General features: G+C 41.6%; 1 protein-coding gene across 1 annotated transcript; it reads left to right on the top strand.

The window, feature by feature from the left end:
* Window positions 1–13,747: 13,747 nt before the first annotated feature.
* LOC133464385 (cholesterol 24-hydroxylase-like) lies at window positions 13,748–21,791 on the top strand. The gene is made up of 15 exons (XM_061746310.1): window positions 13,748–13,897; window positions 13,965–14,042; window positions 14,150–14,231; window positions 14,310–14,383; window positions 14,701–14,787; window positions 14,891–15,029; window positions 15,127–15,237; window positions 15,321–15,483; window positions 15,596–15,661; window positions 18,512–18,584; window positions 18,787–18,871; window positions 19,032–19,142; window positions 20,463–20,551; window positions 20,786–20,852; window positions 21,452–21,791. The coding sequence occupies exons 1-15, from the start codon at window positions 13,749–13,751 to the stop codon at window positions 21,599–21,601; spliced, it is 1,524 nt and encodes a 507-aa protein (XP_061602294.1). The 5' UTR covers window position 13,748; the 3' UTR covers window positions 21,602–21,791.
* Window positions 21,792–25,674: the final 3,883 nt, after the last annotated feature.

The following is a 25,674-nucleotide window of genomic DNA, read 5'->3' as shown; positions in this document are numbered from 1 at the left end:
CAAATACTTTTTCCCGGCCTATCTGTGCAATATTCCACCACATGTGTAGTTATATGTTATTATCTGTATATAGGATCTCAGGTCTTGACACGACTATTTAAAAATGCACCTTAGCCTTTTTATATTATTTATATTTCTTGTATCTGTTTGCACTGTCTTGCACTGGAGAGGTGACGCTGCTTTTAATCTCACTGTATCCATGTATAATGGCAATAAAGTATTCTATTCTATTCTATTCTAACACACAGATGCTTAAGTGTGTTTAAGGGAAGCACTGAGTGGCTTCAGTGAATAAGAGACAGACAAGAAAATAAAGAAATGTCTGCAAAAAAAATAGAAAAATAAAAATGATGATGATTATTATTATTATTATTATTATGGTAATTATTATTATATAATATATATATATATATATATATTATAACAATAATAATAACAATTTTATTACAAAAATTATAAAAACTGAAAATCCCATAAAACAATCTGCATGCATATCTGCATGAATTACAGTTGTTTATATGATTGTTCAGACTTAGTAACTAAGTAAAAAGTATTTTTTGTAAATTTATACTGTTATATAAAACAACCATGAAGTTATTTTAGAAGTAAAACAGTCACGCTTGTTTAAAAATATCTTCATTTCCCTGTCTTATGTAGAAGTAAAATAATATATATTTAGGTGTCAGGCATTTGGAGAAGAAAAAGGGTAAAGTAAACTCAGACAGACTTTTGAATTGAATTGAATAATGATTTGCCTCTTTTTCATGTTTATCATATCAATTATTTTACTTTTGAAAAAAAAAATGTGCTTAGATTCTTGTTCCAACTGTAATTAAACTTATTTTTTTAAAACAAGAACTGCTGACCTTTCTGTTTATTATTCATATTTTTAGACCTAGGGTTTTACACGTTATTTTCTTTATTATATCCCTGTATATTTTTTTTGTTTTGTGTACCTTTTTTATGTTTATGATTGGTGTTATTATTTATTTGTATCATTACTGTATGTTGTGCACTGTATTGCAGTTGTCATGATCTTGGTTGCTTCCCTTTTACTATATGTTGTTGTTGTTGCTATCCTGTTACTTTATGGAGCAATAAAGTGAATCCTATCCTATTTTATCGATATGTTATCAGTGTGACGGGAATTTATGGTGCAGTGATTTTGAAACAGAGTGAGAGCTCTTACTTTCTTGTACCTTTGCTGGGTGTCACCGCTCGTTGGTTGTGGGACGTCCTAACGACAGCCCATGGAAATGACCCATAATAACCTTTGCTCAAACCTCAAACAGGCTGAGCAACCTTTTCCAGTGACGCTGCGTCTCACCTGAGCTGAGATGATACATATCACGGGTAAAGGCTATCTACAAGTCTTTCCCATGAGAATACAGTAATTAAAAGGTTGGTCATGACAGAGATACACTGAACAATTCATTAACTTGCCAGGTTGGGACTTTAGAAAGTATAGCATAAGTTTTCCAGAGCGTGTGTTTTCATTGAAATGTTTTATTAATTGTTTTAACTCCACAAGCAATGCAACTTTATTTTTTAGAGCATATTTCAAATACAGTGGCAATTCAAAGTGGTTTACATAGGGCCAAGGCATCCGAATATTAAACACAATAAACATTAAAAGCAGGAATAAAATCCATTAAGACAAAGTAACATCCAATCGAAACAACAGGTGATTAAAAAGAAGAATAAAAAAGAAAAGAAAAAATGATTAGACTTGATAATGAACAACAGTGCAGTTACCATACTATAATAGGTGTGGAGAAAATTAAATGAATCAAAGGTGCAGGTAAACAGCAGTGACGTGAATTAAACGTAACATGAAACTAAGGGATGGTGTTAAACTTCAACTTCCCAACGGTTTGCACACGTGTTGTATCTTACGCTGCCTACCAGGTAAGACACTCCCGCTGGAAAAGTTCAGCAGCAGTGAATGTGTTTTTGTTGGCAACTAGGCGACGTTTACCCTCGTGGACACACCCTGTAATTAAGACGTCATTCTGTTCCAGAAAAATCAAGTTATTGATCTGCATTAAACATTAACAGAGAAAAAAAAAACTAATAAGATTGCTGAAGCTTCTAAAACTGAATTATAAAACGTCCAGTGCCTGACTGAAACCTGGAAGGAAGTGGTGACCCATAATCTTTGAAGAAGAAATGTGAAATCGTAACAGTTATGAGATGAGAGTACCTACATGTTTGTGAAAACTAATCAAATAAGATCAACAGTAGTTACTGAGACCAGTAGAAAAATAAGGCTTCAGCGTTGAAACATAAAGATGAAATGAGATAGAAATAGGATCTCATGGCTGTATTATGAAGCATGCTGACTACTTGAATATATTAAAAAGTAGATATTTTTCTTTCTCTTTTTTCTTTTAATTCCCTGATGGCAGGAACATATTCCAACAATTCATCAGGCTCATACTCTTAAACTTTGGGGTGCACTTGTGATTTTTTTATACAGTTTTCATACTCTCACAGGATCAATACAAAAATGTACAGCATGTGACTCTGGATGGAAATAAATCTTGTGACATTGCATAAGCTCAGAAATAATGATGCCACAATGATTGCATGCTGTAATGAAAACTAGAAGTTGTTCAACAAAATGTTATGTGATTTATTTTTTACTTTTTACCCATATTCTGTTTGTGATAGTGCAGTTGTATAAAAAAAATAACAAACTTGCTCAACAAGATGTATATTATTATCATCATTGTCAATTAATCGTTTTGAACCAAACACACATAATGGGCCTGATTTACTAAGATCCTAAATAAAGAGTACTAAATTGCGTTTAAAAAAAGTTTGCACGTGCTGTTGTTGTGTGTTTTGCGGGTGATCAACTAAGAATGCTTGCGCAATTGATAACAGGTGCAAACCGCAGTATTTAAATGAGGTGTTGCGCGTCTTACGGTTTGCACCATGGAGAGTCTGGATGGAAAGCAGGATAGTCGCAAGCGCAAAATGAAATTTGACGAGTTGGAGTTAGAGATATTAGTGGAAGAGGCAAATAAACATTCATGAACTACAGCAAAGAAATTTAAACATTACCAAAAGAAACGCAATATGGGAGAAAATCTGCGATAGAATAAATGCAGTTGGTAAGACAAAAAGAACGGCAGATGAGGTTAAAAGAAGGTGGTGGATATAAGGCGAAGAACTAAAGAAAAAGTGGCCTTTAATAAAACTTGTGCAACCATTTTTAAAATAGCATGCAGCAGAATAAAGACTCTCTCTCTGCGTATTCTTTGATTTTGGATGTCGCCTCCTTGCCACAATAACAGCAGCCATCGGTGCGTAATGCTGGGCAGATTAGCACCTTCCTTTCGAACGTATTAAATACAGACACAATCACAATCCGCAATAACTTTCAGGTTTGGTAAATATCATTGCGTGTGGTAAATGGAGATATTTGCATCTTTCCCTCCCAGTATTTAGCGCTTTCTGGCGGGTACGCCCCATATTGATTATTCATCAGGGCAAAAGTACTAAATGAACAGCGTGTGCTATTTTGCTCATTTGAGAGGCGCAGTCCTCTTTGCACGCTGTTAGTAGATCAGCTTGCACATTGGTTTGCGGGTGATGTCAAGTTTGCACACGTTTTTACGCACGCAAACCTTTAGTAAATCAGGCCCAATGTTGGCTAAAAGCATTCACATTGCAAATCCTTCGATTCCTGCAGGGGTCTTTCAATGTGGAGTTCATGCTCTTCTGGTGCTTGCACAGACTTTCTCCAGGTAATCTGGTTTTCTCTCAAACTCCAAAAAACATGTCTTGATGGCTCTAAATTAATTGTAACATTGACTTTGTAAAAGCATATGGCTCTGTGATGGACACAAAAAGTAGATTTACCTTTCAATCTTCTTTTCCTAATTATTATATTATAATTATCTCTCTGCAATGCTGGAAGAATCTCTTTTCAAAAACATTTTACTGTTTAATGCATTCATGTAACAATGCTAAGTATTTATTTGTAACCTCCTGACATACTTAATAGCAGTGTTTTTATTTCATGTCCACAGATAAGGAGAGGACTTCTGCATTCAGAGATTGCAGGAACAATGGTATTTCCTGGAATCTTGTGATGTACCTCTAGGTCGGACTTCCTGCTCTTTTCCTGTTTGGTAAAAGGTTTTAGTGAAACGTGCATAGGGGCACAATTTTTTATATCAGCAAGGTTATAATGCTGTACTTGCTGCACCCTGTCTGAACTATTTGCATGCATTTGTTTGTTCGATGATTATTATCATGAATATAATGAACACTCCTCCACACTTAGTCAAAAACCAAAAGCAACTCCAACTTGAATCTTGTAGTTTTCATAAACTTTTTCTGAACTTGAACGATATAAATATAAAACAGTACACTATTGAAAAACAGATTTCTATTTATTCACTTTTCAATATCACATGTAGATTATAGCGCCTAACAGTCACGTGACCAACTACTACTGATGACGGTTTAAAGCTTTCACTCACACACACCAACCCCCCATCCCTCCACCCCTCCAGAAGTGAATGGGGGTAATTAACTAACTAACTAACTCTTTGCACTATTCTGCACAACTGTACATAGTATAATTCCACTGGACTTTTTACCAACTACCTCTTCACACTGCTGTAAATACTTCCACACTCATGTGAATGCTGCAATCACCCATGTATACTGTAATTTACTGTGTAAATCATATAATCACATCTCATCTGTTCGTGATATATATTGTCATTCATTCATATCTGACCTGCACCTTGTAGCAACTGTTATTTATTAATCTGCACTGTTTGCATACATATTTATATATATGTACATGCACTACTAATATGTATATGTACTCGAGTTGTAAAAAAAAAATCAGGGAGTCGGGCTGAGTAGGTACTAGTGGAAAAGCGCCATAGGTGACTGACTGCACTCACAGCCGAGCAGTTGGACAGCAGACGCCGTTACTAGGATCCTGTCTTTGCTTCGTACGTCTCCACCGATGTGAGTGCACTCCATCCCGGAAAAAGAGAGTAGTATAGTAGTATAGTATAGTATAGTAGTATAGTAGCCGACCGAGCCGAGGCAGAGGCCGCTCATCAGGAGCCCCCGACTGCCTGGATGTAAGCTGTTTACACACAGATACGTTATGTGAGCACAGACGCCCCTGCAGGACGTCACCTGCTACAGTTTAGAGTTTAGAGTTTTATTTGGATCCCCATTAGCTACAGAAAAACTGCACCTACTCTTCCTGGGGTCCGACACATAATACACAGTACATACAGCAAAATATTAAAAGCAAACCTAAAGAAGTAGCATATAAAAAAGAAAGGAAAAACAGAAAATAAAGAACAAATAAAAAGTCATTCTGTTTAACATTTAGATATAAATAAAACAATACATATTCATACATTTTATGACATCAACAAATTCAAACAATGTTTGTACCAATAACTCTTTTTTATAAATATTCATTTATTTATATTATATTACATATATATAAATATATATATATATATATATAATATATATATATATATATATATATATATATATATATATATACTCTTTTAGGAGCATACAGTATATACATATACATATACACACACACACATATATATATATATATATATATATATATATATATTTATATATATATATATATATATATATATATATATATATATATATATATATATATATATATATATATATATATACCGTATATATATATAGCTTACACTGGATTCTGTTTGTCTCCATGAACCCTCAAAGAGTAAATGCAGGTGAAGTCAGTGTTTCCCCAGTTGGTTTCAATCTGGATCTTCACGTAACTGAAAACAGTGTTATCTGCATTATTCAGTTGGAAGAACTGAAATCCACTTCCGCCTCGATCATACTCCATCGTTCCCAGAAATGTACCTTTCCCATCGGCCGTCTCCATTCCATAGACAGAAAATATCCTGGGTGCACTTTCTCTCTGTCCATAGAGGGCTTGACTTTCCATGATGTGTCCAAGTGTCAGGTGAGTGATGGAAACAGGCTTAGACAGAGAAAATTTAGACAGTCATCAATGAGGACCCCAAGGAACTTTGTAGAGTTTACTCTCTTTATTTCTTCATCATTTATTACGATCTGAAAGGCCAAATTTTCCATATTTATTCGTTTTTTATTGAAACAAAATAATATATAATTTGTTTTCTTAATATTAAGAGATAGTTTATTTACTTTAAACCAAATGTCCACTTTAGAGAGCTCATTATTAAGGAGATCTTGGAGTTCATGAATGTTATTATGTGATATAAAAAGGTTTGTATCATCAGCAAAAATGATTTTTTGGAAGACGTTTGAGCAGTTGACCAGATCATTTGTATAAATAATAAAGAGTAAAGGCCCTAAAATAGAACCCTGAGGAACCCCATATTTGATGTGTCTATATTGAGATTTGTTGTCATGGATGTGTACATATTGTTGTCTCTGTGAAAGGTAACTAGTGAACCATTTAAGAGCTGTGCCTCTTATCCCATAGTGGGTCAATTTGTTTAGCAGTATGTTATGATCAATGGTATCAAAGGCCTTTGAGAGGTCCAGAAACACACCAACGCCATATTCACCTTTATCTAGTGCATCGTTTACCCTTTCAAGGAGATCAAGTACAGCCATACAGGTAGTGCTTTTTTTTCTGAATCCATACTGAGATGGTGTAATTATATTTAATTCATTAAGATAATCTCCAGTATTTTGGAGAATGTAGGTAGTATTGATAGGGGGCGATAATTTTCTCTGTCATTTTTGTCACCAGATTTATATACAGGAATGATTTTAGCTATTTTGGTCATTACGGGAACAATACCTGTAAATAGGGAGAGATTGAAATAGTGGGCTAGAGGCTCGACAATTATATTTGCAATAGATTTTAGGATTTCAGTATTAATCTCATCCTCACCTGCCGAATTGGAGCTTTTCATAGCCATTATAATGTTTAAGACTTAATTTTTATCCGTGGTTTCAGAAAAAAAGAATTTAAATAATTATCTGTCAAGTATTGCTTAAATGACATTCCCTGAGGTTGACTAATCTTCCCCGAAAGGTTTTCCCCTATAGAAACAAAATAATTATTAAATTCATTAGCAAGATTAGTGCAGTTATCATTAGCAGAATCAGGAAGCACAGTGTGTTTCTGACCCCTATTCAGGACATTGTTTAGCACCTGCCAAGATTTTTTTGAATTGGATAGTTGTAGGAGTTCACGATAATAATTAGCTTTACTTTTCCTTATTATTTGTGTAAGTTTATTTCTATAAATGGTATAATTATTTTTATTTTCTATACTTGAATTTTTCAGATATCTTCTATATAGTTTATTTTTATACTTGATGGAATTAAATTTTCCCAGGGTTAACCAAGGTTTTGAGTCCGTCCTCCTGTGAGTGACAGTCTTTTCAGGAATAGTATTATGCATAGAATCAGTTACTTCATGAACCAAGCTGTTATACGCAGTGTTCGGATCGTTGCAGAGATTAACAATGTCCCAATCTTTGGCCTGAAGGCTAGTAATAATAATAATAATGAATTTAATTTATAATGCACTTTCCATTTGGTGAATCTCAAAGTGCTTACAAGAGCTAGTATTTAACTGCTGTAAAGTTCTCTCATTTAGTTCTCAGATTTTTACAGGGTGATGTTAAGGCAGACAATTTAGAGCAAGGTTGAAAAACAGTATAATTGGAAGATGGTCGGAAATATCAGAAAAAAGCACTCCTGATTCAAGTTTGGTATTTCGAATGTTTGTGATGATATTATCAATGATTGTCCTAGATGAGTGGGTTACTCGGGTGAAAATACTAATAGTGGGGAAAAAAAAGCAGATGAATGCAAGGTATTTATGAAGTCATTTTTGATTGAATCCTCCCCGGAGATGTCAATATTGAAATCTCCGAGGAGGATGCAGTCAATATTGGTTTTATTTATGAGCATTAAAAGTTAGATTCTTCTCAATAACCAGAACGTGTGTCTTTAAAACGGAACATTTATTCTCCTCAAACAAGCTGCAGCTATTTTGCCAGGACATCTTCAGTATCCATGGTTAGTCTAAAGCTAACGGTTAACACACGCTCGACCATTTCCTGTAGACTTCAAAATAAAAGAAACTGGAAATAGGGTATTTTCAGTACAATCTCCATACTAACATAGGGATTTTGACTATTTAAGGTTTATCAGCAAATGTTGACTTTACTGTAAATAGTTTAACTGTAAATAAATGTAAATAAACTGTAAATACTGTAAATAAAGTAAATAGTGCATCTTACACATTTTAACTTACAGCTTTAAGCAAACATGGATTATCTGTTTCAATCCCTTTTAATAAAACAATTCACAACATTCTCCCGCCCGATGAACAACTGTTCATCACTACTCAGTCCCCTTTAACTTATCTCTAATGGATATATCAACTGAACAGGTCTCTTCAAAAAACTGCCTGTTTTTGTACGAACAGTGCAGGAACGAATGAGTCCATCTCTCCCTGGAAACAGCTCTATTATCCTGCCCATTTTCCAGATCTGCCTGGGTATGTTGTCCTCTCCGATCAGAACGACCTCTCCCACTTTCAGCACAGGGGGCACCAGTGGTGCCCCCTGTGCACTTGAGCACTTGAGTGCACTTGAGTATTAGATTTCTTTGGTACTTATTACGCTTACTTGAATACATTTCCAAGACAAATATTTTTACTTTTACTCGAGTAAATTTCTAGGAAGGCTGAAAAGTACTCGTTACTTTCAGGTCTGCTCTTTTTTCTTCTTCCTTAAAATCCTATTGGACACAAGCTGTTTTTGTCAAAGGAGGAGACCTATCACAGTGCACGCTCTCCACTGGGATGTACGTAAAGCGGAAATACGTCAAGCCTCCTCAAAACGATACCGCCAAAGTAGCCTGCGTTTGTCAAGACAGAGCCGCAACAATGGCTACGCCTGTGGTTCTAAAAGCAGCACATCAGTGCAGCTGGTTTCAAAGAGTTAATTGTCAGAAACAAGAGTTAAAAGATCCTTAAATTAATTTAGAAAAAATATAGTAATTTACTGATGTGGAAAATAAGAAATTTACTCTTACTCTTACTCTTACTTTTACTTAAATTTAAAAGCATTTACATTTGGATACTTAAGTACCTTTAAAAGCAAGTACTTTTCTACTCTCACTCGAGTAATATTTTGACTGAGCTACTTTTACTTGTAACGGAGTAAATTTTGACCAGTAGTATTTGTACTCTTACTCAAGTACTGGGGTCGAGTACTCTGTCCACCTCTGGTGGGCACAGGTGATTCAAGTCCATCAGGTAGTCCTTTTTCCAGCTGTTCCAAAAGCTGGTTAACAGTCTCTGCCGGTACATGTATCTGGAATTTAGAATATTCCCAACAGTCCTTTATTGTCATTGTTGCCCGTATCGAGGCTAAAATGCTCCCAAACTTTTGAAGTTTTATTACCCGCAGCTGCGTCGAGACGAGGTACCTGCCCGTTATTCTCTGTGGGGGACGCGGGGGCGGCGGCCGATTCGGGGAAATGTCGCCATCTGCTGGACGAATAAATGCACTGCAACAACAAACGGATAAAACCTAGATCAGCGTTTCCCAAACCAGACACACTGTCCTGCATGTTTCAGATGTTGATGCTTCAGCACACCGTGATACATGTACAGGCTGTGTCATCAACAGAATTGTGCAGACCTTGATGACAAGCTAATTAGGACCATTAATTAGAATCACGTGTGATGATGAAGGGAAATAACTAAAACATGCAGGACAGTGTGCCCCGCCTGCCCCGAGGATAAACATAGATAAAACCATGACATGGTTTATATTAAATGTGTTTCTCTTCCAGATACGTGGGCCCGGAGAACAACCAGACGACATACCTGCCAAGAATCTGTCCCCTCTGGATAGTAAAGCTGCAAAAATAAATAATGTATATAAATAAACCAGATTTGGTTTTGTTGCCTTCCTGTTTTGGCTACTTACTCCAGTTATTCTTCTTATTTATTTATAATTAAAGGTATTCCCTGAGGTTTTTTTCAATGGGATCTTATTTGTTCCAGTCATATAATTAACAATCATTTCAAGTGGATAATCAAACTATATATGTATAATTTAACAAGGAAGCTTCAAGGTTGAAAGAGAAACAAGGCACATTTATTAAAAACAAGACACGTGATAAACAAATATATACATTTATGTACAAACTATATACAAATTGTAAAAAAAAAAAAAACAACTATATACAAAACTACATACAAACACCTCCTCCTCATTTTTTTTTTCCATCTCCTCCTTCCACTCTGCCACAGGCTTGCCACCAGACTGGTGCGGTGGCCTCTCCAGCTCATTTGCACCCCCAGTCGGAGCCCAACTTGGCCAGCCCCAGGCCGTTCAATGGAGACTTCAGTCACCCTGTGCATTCCGCTGCTCCGCGCTTGCCCTTCTCGCTCAAAAGAACCTGCTCGCCAGTAGGGGCTGTACTGGTGAGCAAGACTATCCCCCCCCAGCCCAAGAAAAAGGCTAACCACCTATTCCCTGCTTCTCTCTCTTGGGGCACTGAGACACTTTCGGCCAGCGCCCTCATTGACTCAGGAGCTGACGAGTGCCTCATGGATGTTTCTTTTGCCCGCCAAGCAGGCATCCCCTTGATTTCCTTAGACCCTGTATTGATTATCGCGGGCTGAACAACATCACAGTCAAGAACAAGTACCCCCTTCCCCTTATCAGCTCCACACTCGAGCCCCTTACATACACCAGTGTATTCACTAAGCTCGACCTCCGAAACACCTATCACCTAGTCAGAATCAGGGAAGGCGACGAATGGAAAATGGCCTTTAACACTCCTCTGGGACATTTCGCGTATTTGGTTATGCCGTTTGGGCTTTTCAATGCTCCGGCCATTTTCCAAGCCCTTGTGAATGACGTGCTGAGAGACATGCTCAACATCCTTGTGGTGGTGTACCTAGACGATATCCTCATCTTCTCCACGTCCTTGGAGGAGCATCGCCACCATGTCCGCCTGGTTCTTCAGTGACTTTTGGAGAACCGCCTGTACGTCAAGGCCGAGAAGTGCGTTTTCCACTCCGACTCCGTTACCTACCTGGGGAACATCGTGGAGGAGGGTCAGGTGCGTGTAGATCCTGCTAAGGTTAAGGCAGTGGAGGAGTGGCCACGTCCCAGCGACCGGACTCAGCTAAGACGTTTCCTGGGGTTTGCTGGATTCATCCATCGGTTCATTAAGGGTTTCAGCCAGATTGCAGCCCCTCTCAATGCCCTCACCTCCACCTCTACCTCTCACCCTTTCGCCTTGACACTGGAGGCTGAGGCAGCCTTTGTCAAGCTGAAGAGTCTGTTTGTTTCAGCCCCATTGCTAGTCCACCCTGACCCCACGAGGCAGTTCATCATTGAGGTAGACGCCTCAGATACAGGAATCGGGGCAGTTCTCACTCAGCGATCGGAGGGGGACCAAAAGGTTCATTCTTGCGGCTACTTTTCGAGGAGGTACGGCCCTACTGAAAATAATTATGATGTGGGTAACAAGGAACTGCTGGCTGTCCATGAGGCCCTCAAAGAGTGGAGACACTGGTTGGAGGGAGTGAAGCTGCCATTCATCGTCTGGTCAGACCAAAAGAATCTGACCTACCTGAGGACAGCCAAAAGGCTTAACTCCAGACAGGCCTGCTGGGCCCTATTCTTCAGCTGGTTTGATTTCACTATAACTTACCGCCCAGGCTCCAAGAACGCCAGGGCAAATGCTCTCTCTCGTCTGGCTTACTGGCAAGGGACTCTCTGAGGACCAAGTGGGGCCGAGCACCCCCCCCCCCCCCCCCCCCCCTCCCTCCCCCCACTCAAATCGTGGGTGTAGTCACCTGGCCTATCGAGTCAGTGGTAAGGCAGCCACAGCAGACCCAGCCTGATCCGGGCGGTGGACCTCCGGACAGGCTTTTCATTCCCACTTCTGTCCGCCCACAGGTGCTGGAGTGGGGCCACTCCAGTTGTGTGGCCTGTCACCCTGGGGAACGCCATACTGCAAGGTTCATCAGCCGCCGGTTCTGGTGGCCCTCCCTGATCAAGGATGTTAAGGAGTTTGTGGCAGCCTTCACCGTCTGTGCCTGAAGCAAGGCGTCCCATCGCCCTCCAGCAGGGGTACTACAACCCCTCCCAGTTCCCAGTAGGCCGTGGTCTTACATTGGTATGGACTTTGTTAGGGGACTCCCAAGGTCTCAGGGCTACGATACCATCCTTACGGTGGTTGACCGGTTCTCTAAGGCAGTCCACTTTGTTCCTCTCCCTAAGCTTCCTTCTGCAGCTGAGACTGCTGACCTCCTCACCCTCCATGTCGTTCGCCTGCACAGAATCCCCTCTGACATTGTGTCTGACCGTGGTCCCCAATTCGTCTCAAAGGTGTGGCAGGCTTTTTGTAGAGGAATTGGGGCCACGGCCAGCCTATCCTCAGGGCACCACCCACTGACTAATGGGCAAACAGAGCGTGTTAATCAGGCACTCGAGGCGACTCTGCATTGTCACTGCCAACAACCTTTCAACTTGATCCTGATACCTGCCCTGGATGGAATACTCCCTCAACACCATGGAGAGCTCAGCCACAGGTATGTCAACTTTCCTATGCTCTCTGGGTTATCACCCCCTCTGTTTCCCCAACAAGAGCTGGAGGTGGCAGTCCCATCCACCAGGGCCCATCTCCGGTGTGGACGTGTCTGGAGGGCAGCCCGGACTGCGCTGCTTTGTGCGACCAATCGGCGGAGAATGAGTGCTCCTCTCTACCAGCCTGGCCAGAAGGTGTGGCTATTGGCTCGGGACCTGCCCTTCCAGACCTCATCCCGCAAAATGAACCCCAGGTATGTGGGCCCCTACTCTGTAGACCGTGTCATCAGCCCGTTGGCGGTTCGTCTGATTCTTCCCCCTTCTCTCAAAGTTCACCCTGTCTTCCATGTATCCCAGCTTAAGCCTGTGGTCACCAGCGCCTTGTCATCTGCTGTTTCAGTTTCCCCACCTCCTCGAGTCCTGGCAGATGGGAAGGCTATGGCCCCGAAGACTGCAGCTGGGTGCATTCCTCGTACCTTGCTGACCCCTCCTTGTTGGAGGATTTCTACAAGGACCACCCAGGGGCCCCTGAGCTGTCTCGCCGGTCTGCCCATTCACCAGGCCCCCTGAGCTCTGACTGTGTGGTGGCCTGGGCCCTCCTACGGGCCCCCTCCATCCCCCATGTTTTGGTTTTTGTGGTTTTTTTGGGGGGGGGGTTGGAACATCTGGGAGCTGTTTTTTGAGGGGGTGTACTGTTGTGGCTCCCCAGCAGCCAGCAGCAGACCAGCCCAACACAGCTGCTGGCAATTCCAATCAGTGTCTCTCCGCTTCATTCTTCCATCTGGCTTCCAGTGTTGCCCCCATCGCACTCCCTCGTGGACTCTCTCCTGTTACCCTGCTCCCAGGATTCTCTCATCCATACCTCCTTAGCCAGGTCTGAAAAAAACTCACCTCACTCCTGACTCGATTCTCTGTCTCTGGGGTACCAGCACATGTGGCTATTGTTTTCCTGAGCCTAACATTCTTTGGCAACGGCCTGGTAACGGCACAGGATCATGAGCTGACCCGGATTTTCTGGTCCGTCCTACGACTACGTCATAGCTGCTTAGCAGAAACTCACTCTTATTAAAGTGACATGTGCACAGTCAGTATAACGCTGCCGCTTGCAGGACTTCATACATCATTATGGCTGTTTTTCTATACCTTTTGAGTTTGGGTGCGAAAGTGCTTTTACTCCTGCTTTTCTTTCTTTTCGTGGCCTTTCTCGGTTTCTGTGTGTATATCAAGCATATTCATTTGAAATATGACCACATACCTGGGCCACCACGAGACAGGTAAGGTGAGTCTTGTTGTCATACAACACTAACATGCAATGTAGTATATTTGGTTTTCTCTCCATAGTTTCCTCTTGGGACATTCACCAACGTTTTTGAAGATTATGAAGAATGGCGGTGTTATACACGACAAATTTCGAGAATGGTAAATGTTATTGATATTTTTCCTACCAAATAATGATAAATACTTTTTTTTTTTTTTCTAAGCCTCCTTTAAAGTTTGCTGACATTTCTAATACATGTCACCTGCAGGGCCGAGATTTACGGACCTGTTTACAGGATAAACTTGCTTAATTACGTTTTGGTGTCTGTCACCTGTCCACAGGCGACAAAGGTAAACACGCAATAAATAAACTTTGCAAAAGAAACTAAGCAAATGTAGCCCTCGATTTCCTTATGGTTCTGATTTCAGGAAATCCTGATGTCCTCAAAGTACCCCAAGGATAAATTCACCTACGGGAAACTCTTTCACCTGTTTGGTCAAAGGTAATGAATCATGCAGATTGCTGATTGATATTAAATATATAAAATATATATGCAGCCAAAAAAAACACTATATGTTATATAGCTATTGATTATATATCAAAATGCATATATATGCTTTTTGGCACAAAGAAAATAAATTAATTTAAAAAAAGGAAAAAAAAGTCATGCTGATTGCTTTCTGATTCACTCCCGTCAGGTTAAGCAATCATAGGCTGTGAGGAATGTGCAAAAAAGGAACTATTCAAGTTTAAGTAGATTTGTGATGCAATATAATTAACGACGATATAAAGTTTTAAATGATCCTCTTTGTTTTCAAGATTTCTAGGCAACGGCCTGGCAACAGCACGGGATCATGAGCTGTGGTACAAACAGAGACGGATCATGGACCCAGCATTCAGCACCTTGTGAGTCCCTTTTGCTTTTTATTTACTGTAGCTGCTTTTACAGTAATTATTGATTTGAAAAGCTTCCCCAAAAGTCTTGATCTGAAACTGTCATTCCTTCCAGGTATTTAAGAGGTCTCATGGGGACCTTCAATGAAAGGGCAGAGAAACTGATGGATAAACTTGCCGATGCTGCTGATGATAAGGCAGAGGTCAGCATGCTGCAGCTTGTCAACTGTGTTACACTAGATGTTATTGCCAAGGTATAATCAGTTGTATTACAAAAGACAATCTTATCACAAGTTCAACTCATCGTCTGACTAGGTTACATAATGGAAATGTTTCTTTGTTATCCTCCAGGTTGCTTTTGGCAAGGATTTAGACCTGATGTCGTATACGTCCCCTTTAACTAAGGCCATTGGGCTCTGTCTGAAAGGGATGGTGTACCACGTTAGAGACAATTTATTTCAGGTATTTAAACTTTTCTTAATGAGGTTATTACACATAAGAAGAAATTCATCCACATCTGTGTGACGTTTTCAATTCCATGCTAGTTAAATCCAAAGAACAGACCGATTATCAATGAAGTGAGGGACGCCTGCCGCCTGCTGCGCAAAACCGGAGCTGAGTGGCTCAACAACAGAAAAGTTGCCATTCAGAATGGCGAAGATGTTCCCAAAGACATCCTCACACAGATCCTCAAAACTGCTGCCAAAGGTGATGGTGCCTTAAACTGACAGTTGATTAGATGTTTCAGAGATGGAGATGGAGTACAGGCTGAGAAAATGGTCAAATATGAGCTGAAATGTCAATTTTCCTGTTGTTACAGAGGAAAACATGACTGAAGAGGAGGAGGAATTTATGGTGGACAATTTTGTGACATTCTTCATTGCCGGTGAGTTTGTTGTGGCTGATTTAAAAATCGTAGTAACGTAAAAGTTTACCCAAAACTTGAACTAATTAGTCACCAATTTCACTCTAAACATCCATCCATCCATCCATTGTCCGTCGCTTATCCGTTCCCGGGTCGCGGGGGCAGCAGCCTCAGCAGGGATGCCCATACTTCCTTCACCCCAGACACTTCCTCCAGCTCTTCCGAGGGGAGTCCGAGACGTTCCCAGGCCACCCGAGAGACATAGTCTCTCCAGCGTGTCCTGGGTTTTTCCCCGGGGTCTCCTCCCGGTGGGACATGCCTGGAACACCTCCCTAGGGAGGCGTCCAGGAGGATCCGATACAGATGCCGGTTTTGGAGGTGCTGATTCTCATCCCTGCCGCGTCGCACTCGGCCGCAAACTGCCCCAGCACATGCTGAAGGTCCCGGTCCGATGAAGCCAACAGGACAATGTCATCTGCAAAAAGCAGAGACGAAATCCTGTGGTTCCCAAACCGGATCCCCTCCAGCCCCTGGCTGCACCTAGAAATCCTGTCCATAAAAATGATGAACAGGACCAGTGACAAAGGGCAGCCCTGCCGGAGTCCAACATGCATCGGGAACAAGTCTGACTTACTGCCGGCAATGCGAACCAGACTCCTGCTCCGATCATACAGAGACCAGACAGCCCTTAATAGAGGGCCCCGGACTCCATACTCACCGAGCGCCCCCCATGGGACACGGTCAAATGCCTTCTCCAGATCCACAAAACACATGTAGACTGGTTGGGCAAATTCCCATGAACCCTTGAGCACCCTGCGGAGGGTGTAGAGTTGGTCCAGTGTTCCGCGACCGGGACGAAAACCGCATTGTTTCTCCTGAATCCGAGGTTCAACTATCGGCCGTATTCTCCTCTCCAGTACCCTGGAGTAGACTTTCCCGGGGAGGCTGAGAAGTGTGATCCCCCTATAGTTGGAACACACTCTCCGGTCCCTCTTTTTAAACAGAGGGACCACCAGCCCGGTTTGCCACTCCAGCGGTACTGTCCCCTTCCTCCATGCGATGTCGCAGAGGCGTGTCAACCAAGACAGCCCTACGACATCCAGAGACTTGAGGTACTCAGGGCGAATCTCATCCACCCCCGGTGCCCTGCCACTGAGGAGCTTATGAACTACCTCAGTGACCTCGGCTTGGGTGATGGATGAGCACGCCCCAGAGTCCCAACTCTCTGCTTCCTCAGTGGAAGGCATGTCAGTCGGGTTGAGGAGATCCTCAAAGTATTCCTTCCACCGTCCCACGATGTCCCCAGTCGAGGTCAACAGCTCCCCACCCACACCATAAATGGTGCCGGCAGAGTACTGCTTCCCCCTTCTGAGGCGCCGAACAGTCCTCCAGAATTTCCTCGAGGCCGACCGAAAGTCTTCCTCCATGGCCTCCCTGAACTCCTCCCATACCCGGGTTTTTGCCTCCAGGACCGCCCGAGCCACGGTTCGCTTGGCCTGCCGGTACCCATCTACTGCGTCAGGAGTCCCACAGGCCAACATAGCCCGATAGGACTCTTTCTTCAGTCTGACGGCATCCTGTACTTCCGGTGTCCACCACCGGGTTCTATGATTGCCGCCACGACAGGCACCGGAGACCTTGCAACCAAAACTTTGAGCCGCCGTGTCGACAATGGAGGCAGAGAACATGGTCCACTCTGACTCAATGTCCCCCGCCTCCCCCGGGATCTGAGAGAAGTTCTCTCGGAGGTAAGAGTTGAAGATGTCCCTGACAGAGGGCTCGGCCAGACGTTCCCAACAGACCCTCACAATCTGTTTGGGTCTGCCTGGTCTGTCCAACCTCCTCCTCCGCCAGCACATCCAACTCACCACCAGGTGGTGATCAGTTGACAGCTCAGCCCCTCTCTTCACCAGACTGTCCAAGACATGCGGCCGAAGGTCAGATGAAACGACAACAAAGTCGATCATTGATCTCCGGCCTAGGGTGTCCTGGTGCCAAGTGCACTGATGGACACCCTTATGCTTGAACATGGTGTTCGTTATGGACAAGCTGCGACTAGCACAGAAGTACAACAACAAAACACCGCTCGGGTTCAGATCGGGGAGGCCGTTCCTCCCAATCACGCCTCTCCAGGTATCACTGTCATTGCCCACGTGAGCGTTGAAGTCCCCCAGTAGAACAATGGAGTCCCCAGTTGGAGCACTATCCAGCACCCCTCCCAGGGACTCCAAGAAGGCCAGGTACTCCGCACTGCTGTTCGGCCCGTAGGCACAAACAACAGTGAGAGACCTTTCCCGACCCGAAGGCGCAGGGAAGCGACCCTCTCAATCACCGGGGTGAACTCCAACACATGGCGGCTGAGCTGGGGGGCTATAACCAAGCCCACACCAGCTCGCCGCCTCTCACCCTGGGCAACTCCAGAGTAGTGGAGGGTCCAGCCTCTTTTAAGAAGCTGGGTTCCAGAGCCCAAGCTATGTGTGGAGGTGAGCCCGACTATCTCTAGCCGGTATCTCTCAACATCCCGCACAAGCTCCGGCTCCTTCTCCCCCAGCGAGGTGACATTCCATGTCCCCACTGTGAGGGTTTTAGTCCAGGGATTGGGTCGTCGAGGCCCCGCCACGACTGCTACCCAGCCCACAATGCACCAGCTCATCACGGCCCTTCCTGCGGGTGGTGGGCCTACGGGAAGGCGGGCCCACGTCGCCGTTTCGGGCTGAGCCCGGCCGGGTCCCACGGGAAAAGACCCGGCCACCAGGTGCTCGCCTACAAGCCCCAACCCTAAACATATTAATCCATAACTGTATTGAACAAAATCCTATTGTTTTGTTATTTTCAATAACGTCACTATTCAAAACATCCACTCTGTTTCAGGGCAAGAAACAACAGCCAATCAACTTGGATTTTGTATCATGGAGCTCGGAAGACATCCTGAAATACTGGAGAAGTAAGAACTGATGATGTTGTGGATGACAGTTTGTCACATAGTTTATAATTAATTGTTTAAATTGGAAATATTGCCCTCTTTTTGTATTGAGATCTACACTTTGACAACATTGTGATTGTTTTATTTGAAATCCATCCACCAGCTCTAAACCTAACTAGTTTGTGAGCAACAATTTCTTGAAACACGTGTTTTAATTTCCAAGAGTGAAGAAAGAAGTGGACGATGTCATTGGGATGAAACAGGAGATAAGCTACGATGACCTCGGGAAGCTGATCTACCTCTCACAGGTACACGCCAAAGCACGAACATGGCAGACTAGGCACTTCACTTCTCAGAGGGAAGTACAAATAAACCACAATCACTCACCTGCCTCTTGTCTGCACATCACTGTGATTTCTGTTTATATGCAACCAATCAACTATGCCTAATGTTTTAACTCTCCCACAGGTGCTGAAAGAAACGCTGAGAATGTACCCAACAGCACCGGGCACATCCCGTGACCTTCCTGAAGGTTTGGTCATTGATGGTATCCACGTGCCAAGAGGAGCCACCTGCGTGGTGGGTGTTTTTTCTTTTCTTTTCTTTTCTTTTCCTTTTGCTTTTGCCAGTTTACGAGCATCTGCTTCATCAGCTACTCCCACAACTCAACAAAAGACCCTTTAATGTTTTACGTCGTATGACCATCAAGATTTTTCATGTACGGAAGCGTATTGCATTCACTTGGAAAAAAATTAAAAAATCTTGGTTTTTCACAAATTTTTTTCTATTTTTGTGGTCATTTTTCATTAGTTCAATAATTAGTTTAATCAAGTTTTACTTTGAACTGGGTTCAAGCCATATAGATGGTATTACCATTAGTTTGTTGACTTTACGGAGCCACCTGAGGACGGTTGTTAGACGGAAAGCCCATTCAGATATCCTCAACATAGCAATGCTTCCCCAGGAGCAGTTGGACAGATACGGCTCCATGGATATAAGATGATGAAATGCATTCAGGCTGGCTTTGTGGCGACCCAAGAGACGATCAGGAGACTGCTGAAAATATTGGATCCGCACGGTGTGCAGCTGAGGAGAGGGTGTATAGTATTACAGTATTTACAAGATTTGATAGTGCCTTATGTTCCTGGCAGAGCTCTCTCCGCTCCCAGAGTGCAGGTTTACTCGTAGTTCCTAGAGTATCTAAATGTAGATTTAGGGCGGGCGTTCTGCTATCAGGCACCACTACTATGGAACCAACTTCCAATCTGGGTTAAGGAGGCTGACACCACCTCCACCTTTAAAACTAAACTTAAAACCTTTCTGTTTAGTAAAGCCTATAGTTAGTGTTTAGTAAACCTCTAGCTGGTGTTGGTAAATCTCTAGGTAGTGTAAACTCTAGTATGTTAGAGTCAGTAGTCATAGTTGCAGCTATAGAACAAGACTATAATAGTTAGTCTCAAATATAGCTTCGCAGTAGATATGCTGCTATAGGCCTATGCTGCAGGGGGGCACCGACATGATCCGCTGGGCGGTGCCTCTCACCCTTCTTCTCCTCTCCTTTTCCCTTCCTCTCTTCTCCATAACCATTTTTATTTATTATAAATATCTCATAGCTATCATTTTTGTCCATCGTTCCTGTAGTTTCTTGTGCCGGCCCCCCTTTTTTCTCTTTTGTGCATGTTTGCAGGCCGGAGCCTCGGGAGCTGCCCTCTGGCCTATATGGCCCTCGAAAAACAGAAACAATTATTCTTAAAAACATGTCCCAAAAAATAAAATACCACAAAAAACAGAAAAAATAATCTCGAAAAACAAAGCTTTTTTTTTTTTCCCAAGTGAATGCAATACGCTTACGTAGTTCCGTGCATCCAAAGTGTGACATGAAGTATTTTCAATATTCAGTTCAGCTCGTTTGTGTGTGGAAGAATGGAAAGATTCTTCAAGGACCCACTGACATTCGATCCAGACAGATTTCATCCGGATGCTCCCAAGTAAGTAGCCGTCTACTTTCACCTCATGACAGGTTTTGTTGTCTTGTTGGCTGGTCACAGGTCCATTTCTCTCTGCTCTGTGCTCACCATTATCATTTTTACCTTAATTTTAACGGTCAAGTCAGGGCCAAATACAAATAACTGTCTGAACTACTGTTGATCTAACTTGACAGACCACCCGTCATTATGCTGTTAAAGAAGGAAACCTGTGTTTTCTCTTATCTGTGTCACCAGGCCTTATTACTGCTACTACCCCTTTGCCCTTGGTCCACGCTCCTGCCTGGGACAGAACTTTGCACAGGTATGTGAGACAAAATAATCGATAGTCAGGCCTGCGGCACATATTAACAGACAGACTGAGACCATGCCCACATTAATACACTTTCATTTTGAAATGTAAAACGTTTGTAATCGTTACATGTGGCATCCTGACTTCTCTGGAAAATTTGCTCTGCAGGAACAGGGAATGTTTTGACCTGTTTCACGGATAAAACTGCAAACATTTGAAAACAATTATGCAGTTGCACTGATTCTCTACATAATCTGCTCTTCTGGGTCACTTCGTATACTAAGATTGTCATCTTGTCATTAGTGTGTGAGAGGTAATCGGTGTAAACAACAGCATGAGGACAGAAGAGCAAAAGCTGCTCTCAAATCTGCAGCTGCTTACATGTGCAGGACGAAATGAGCTATTATGAAAAATAATCTGCACCAAAGGCTTTATCTAGTGGAGGCTGTGTTCACCGGCCCAGAGAGCATGAATGACCGTGTGATGGGCATTTATGGTGGTGAAATAAAAATGGAGACCTTCTCCAAAATGGAGCGGAAAAGACAGTTTTGTTCTCGATTAGATGTGATCTTGGATGTAACCTCAAGCTCACTGAGTGGTGTTGTTTTCAGATGGAGGCTAAAGTGGTGATGGCCAAGCTGCTCCAGAGGTTTGACTTCACTCTCGTCCCGGGGCAGACGTTTGGCATCGTGGACACCGGCACGCTCAGGCCAAAGAGCGCAGTGGTGTGTTCTGTTAGACACCGAAGATATCAAGACTAAACTGACACCTCTGAACCTCTTTTCTCAGCTAGAATTACTTGTGGTACAAAATAGTTATCTTTTTCTACTAATTTTCTTTTTATATAATTGATGGAATTTTATCCTGTTCAACATGTATAATTAACCTAGCATAAAGTATTTTTTTAACTGTTATTACTTTTTACTAATCACCAAATTGTTGATGCCTCTAACAGATGTGTAACAGATGTGTAATGACTTCATGCTGCAGTTTAATGACAATTGAAATAACGCGCAGCTTAAAAGTATTCTACACAATTCTACAATTATTGGTGCCTTTTAACACATATCTACAGGTGAGTCTTACAGATTTATGACCATTAAGATAAACTGCATCTAAAATGTGATGTGTGATTTTTGAACTTCCTGTATTTAATAATTACTCACAGTGAACATATGAAGGCACTATTTTCCTAATAAATGTAAAAAGTACGACGGAGTATTAGGGCCAAACTAAGACAAAAAAAATTGGAAATTAGGAGAATAAAGGCATGATATAATGAGAATAAAGTCGTAATATTACGAGAATAAAGTCGTAATATTACGAGAATAAAGTCGTAACATTATGAGAATAAAGTCGTAATATTACAAGAATAAAGTCGTAATATAACAAGAATAAAGTCGTAAAATTATGAGAATAAAGTCGTAATGTTGCGAGAATAAAGTCGCAATAGAATAAAGTCGTAATATTACGAGAATAAAGTTGTAACATTACGAGAATAAAGTCGTAACATTACGAGAATAAAGTCGTAATTTATGAGAATAAAGTCGTAATATGAAAATAAAGTGGTCATTTATGAGAACTCCAACAGGAAGAGCAGTCTTCTCCCTGTGTTAAAATTAGGAATATTGAGCATCTTGTGAAGTTATATTTATAATATATTTAATATTACAACTTTATTCTCGTAATATTAAGACTTTATTCTCAAAATATCACGACTTTATTCTCAAAATATTACAACTTTATTCTCGTAATATTATGACTTTATTCTCCTAATTTTACGACTTTATTCTCATTATATTATGACTTTATTCTCGTAATTTCCTTTTTTTTTGTCTTAGTTTGGCCCTAATACTCGTCGTACAAAAGCACCTCTTATTCTACAATTTCTTTCTCCGAGCTGATACCCATCTAAATGACACTTACAATGTTTTTATAATATGTAATTGTCAAATTGTGGTAGAAACCTGCTGTGCAAGTGTGAAGAGCTGGGATGAGGTAAACAATAGTGTTTGCATTAAATTCAGAAAATGGGCTTGTAAAGGCTTCACTAGTGGTGTCGCTGATGCATCATGGGATTTCATTACCTTTGGAATTCAATTATTTATCATTTACAATTAAAGAAACTGGTCTGCTTGCAAAAAAGAGTTTCAGGTCATTTGGGTTATTGTCAGAGGTGTCAAGTACAAATACTTTGTTAGCTTACTTAAGTAGAAATTTTGGTTATCTATACTTCACTGGAGTAATTATTTTTCAGACGACTTTTTACTTTTACTCCTTACATTTTCACGCAATTATCTGTACTTTTTACTCCTTACATTTTAAAAACAGCCTCGTTACTCTATTTCATTTCGGCCTTTAAATAAAAACTATCCAGTTAAATTGCTCCATCCGGATAGAGTGAATTTGGTTGTGGTTGTTTCAGATGTTCTTGTCCAGTTTTGTTCTTACATCCGTTCCCTCAGATTCCTGCAACTAAACTTGGATGTACATTCCAATAAAGGTTAGGATAAATGTACACATACACATATATGGTTCTTTAATGTATTTGCATTATACTAAGATACAGTATATCTCAAAAGTGAGTACACCCTTTAGATTTTTGCAAATATTCTGTCATATCTTTTCAGGGGATAACATTATCCTACTGAAACTTTGATATAACTTAAAGTAGTGAGTGTGCTGCTTGAATAACAGTATAGATTTATTGTCCATTGAAAATTACTCAGTACACAGCTGTTAATGTCTAAACAGCTGGCAACAAAAGTGAGTACACCCCATAGTGAACATGTCTAAATTGTGCCCAAAGTGTCAATATTTTGTGTAACCACCATTGCTATCTAGCACTGCTTTAACCCTCCTGGGCATGGAGTTCACCAGAGCTGCACAGGTTGCTTCTGGAATCTTCTTCCACTCCTCCATGACGACATCATGGAGCGTACAGATGTTGGACACCTTGCACTCCTCCACCTTCCTCTTGAGGATGCCCCACATGTGCTCAATTGGGTTTAGGTCTGGAGACATACTTGGCCAGTCCATCACCTTAACCTTCAGCTTCTTCAGCAAGGCCGTTGTCATCTTGGAGGTGTGTTTAGGGTCATTATCATGTTGGAAAACTGCCCTACGGGCCAGTTCCTGAAGAGAGGGGATCATGCTCTGCTGCAGGATGTCACAGTATATATTGGAATTCATGTGTCCCTCAATGAAAGGCAGCTCCCCAGTGCCGGCAGACCTCATGCAGCCCCAGACCATGATGCTGCCACCACCATGCTTGACTGTAGGCAAAACACATTTGTCTTGGTACTCCTCACCAGTGTGCCGCCACACACGCCGGACCCACAACCCAAACAGGTTTATTTTGGTCTCATCAGACCACAGGACATGGTTCCAGTAACTCATGTTCTTGGTTTCATTGTCTTCAGCAAACTGTTTGCAGGCTTTCTTATGCATCGGTTTCAGAAGAGGCTTCTGTCTGGGGCGACGGCCATACAAACCGATTTGATGCAGTGTGCGGCGTATGGTCTGGGCACTGACAGGCTGACATCCCACTTCTGCAACCTCTGCAGCAATGCTGGAAGCACTCGCACGTCTATGTTTGGAAACCAACCTCTGGATATGACGCTGAGCACGTGGACTCAACTTCTTGGGTCGACCCTGGCGAGGCCTGTTCCGAGTGGAACCTGTCCTGGAAAACCGCTGTATGAGCTTAGCTGTGCTGCAACTCATTTTCATGGTGTTGGCAATCTTCTTATAGCCAAGGCCATCTTTGTGAAGCGCAATAATCCTTTTTTTCAGCCGCTCAAAGAGTTCCTTGCACATGAGGTGCCATGTTGTCCAGCATTCAGAGAGAATTGTGCCCAAAACACCAAATTTAACAGCCTTGCTTATCATTTACACCTGAATCGTTGTAACACTAACGAGTCGCATGACACCAGGGCGGGAAAACAACATCATTGGGCACAATTAGGACATGTTCACTATGGGGTGTACTCACTTTTGTTGCCCGCTGTTTAGACATTAACAGCTGTGTACTGAATAATTTTCAAAGGACAATAAATCTATACTGTTATTCAAGCAGCACACTGACTACTTTCAGTTATATCAAAGTTTCATTAAGATAGTGTTATCCCCTGAAAAGATATGACAGAATATTTGCAAAAATCTAAAGGGTGTACTCACTTTTGAGATATACTGTACATTCATTTTTAATGACTTTTTTCCCCCCTTACATTACGTTTACTTTTATACTTTAAGTAGTTTTGAAACCAGTACTTTTATACTTTTACTTGAGTAAAAAACTTGAGTTGATACTTCAACTTCTACAGGAGTATTTTTAAACTTTAGTATCTATACTTCTACCTGAGTAATGAATGTGAATACTTTTGACACCTCTGATCATTTACAATTAAAGAAACTGGTCTGCTTGCAAAAAAGAGTTTCTGGTCATTTGGGTTATTGTATTAATTGCAGTACTCGAGTTGAAGGGGGGATGGCATCCCCCCTGAAATAAAAAATGGTCCAAATCATCCCCCCTGTAAAACTGCCATCCCCCCTTTCCATCCCTTATGTCATTTCATCAATGAATGTGGTTTTACTGCTTTTTCAACATTTAGAGTCATCACCAGAAAAATAACACCAGAAAAATAACTTATTTGACAATTTTCACCTGTTTCAAGTAAATTTTCACTTGAAATAAGTAGAAAAATCTGCCAGTGGGACAAGATTTATCTTCTTATTACAAGCAAAAAAATCTTGTTCCACTGGCAGATTTTTCTACTTATTTCAAGTGAAAATCTAATTGAAACAGGTGAAAATTGTTGTTTTTCCAGTGATG

Source organism: Cololabis saira, chromosome 18 (assembly GCF_033807715.1).
Source record: "Cololabis saira isolate AMF1-May2022 chromosome 18, fColSai1.1, whole genome shotgun sequence".
NCBI classification, from domain to species: domain Eukaryota; kingdom Metazoa; phylum Chordata; class Actinopteri; order Beloniformes; family Belonidae; genus Cololabis; species Cololabis saira.
Note: the sequence above shows the minus strand (reverse complement) of the source record. Positions and strands in the feature narration are given on the sequence as shown.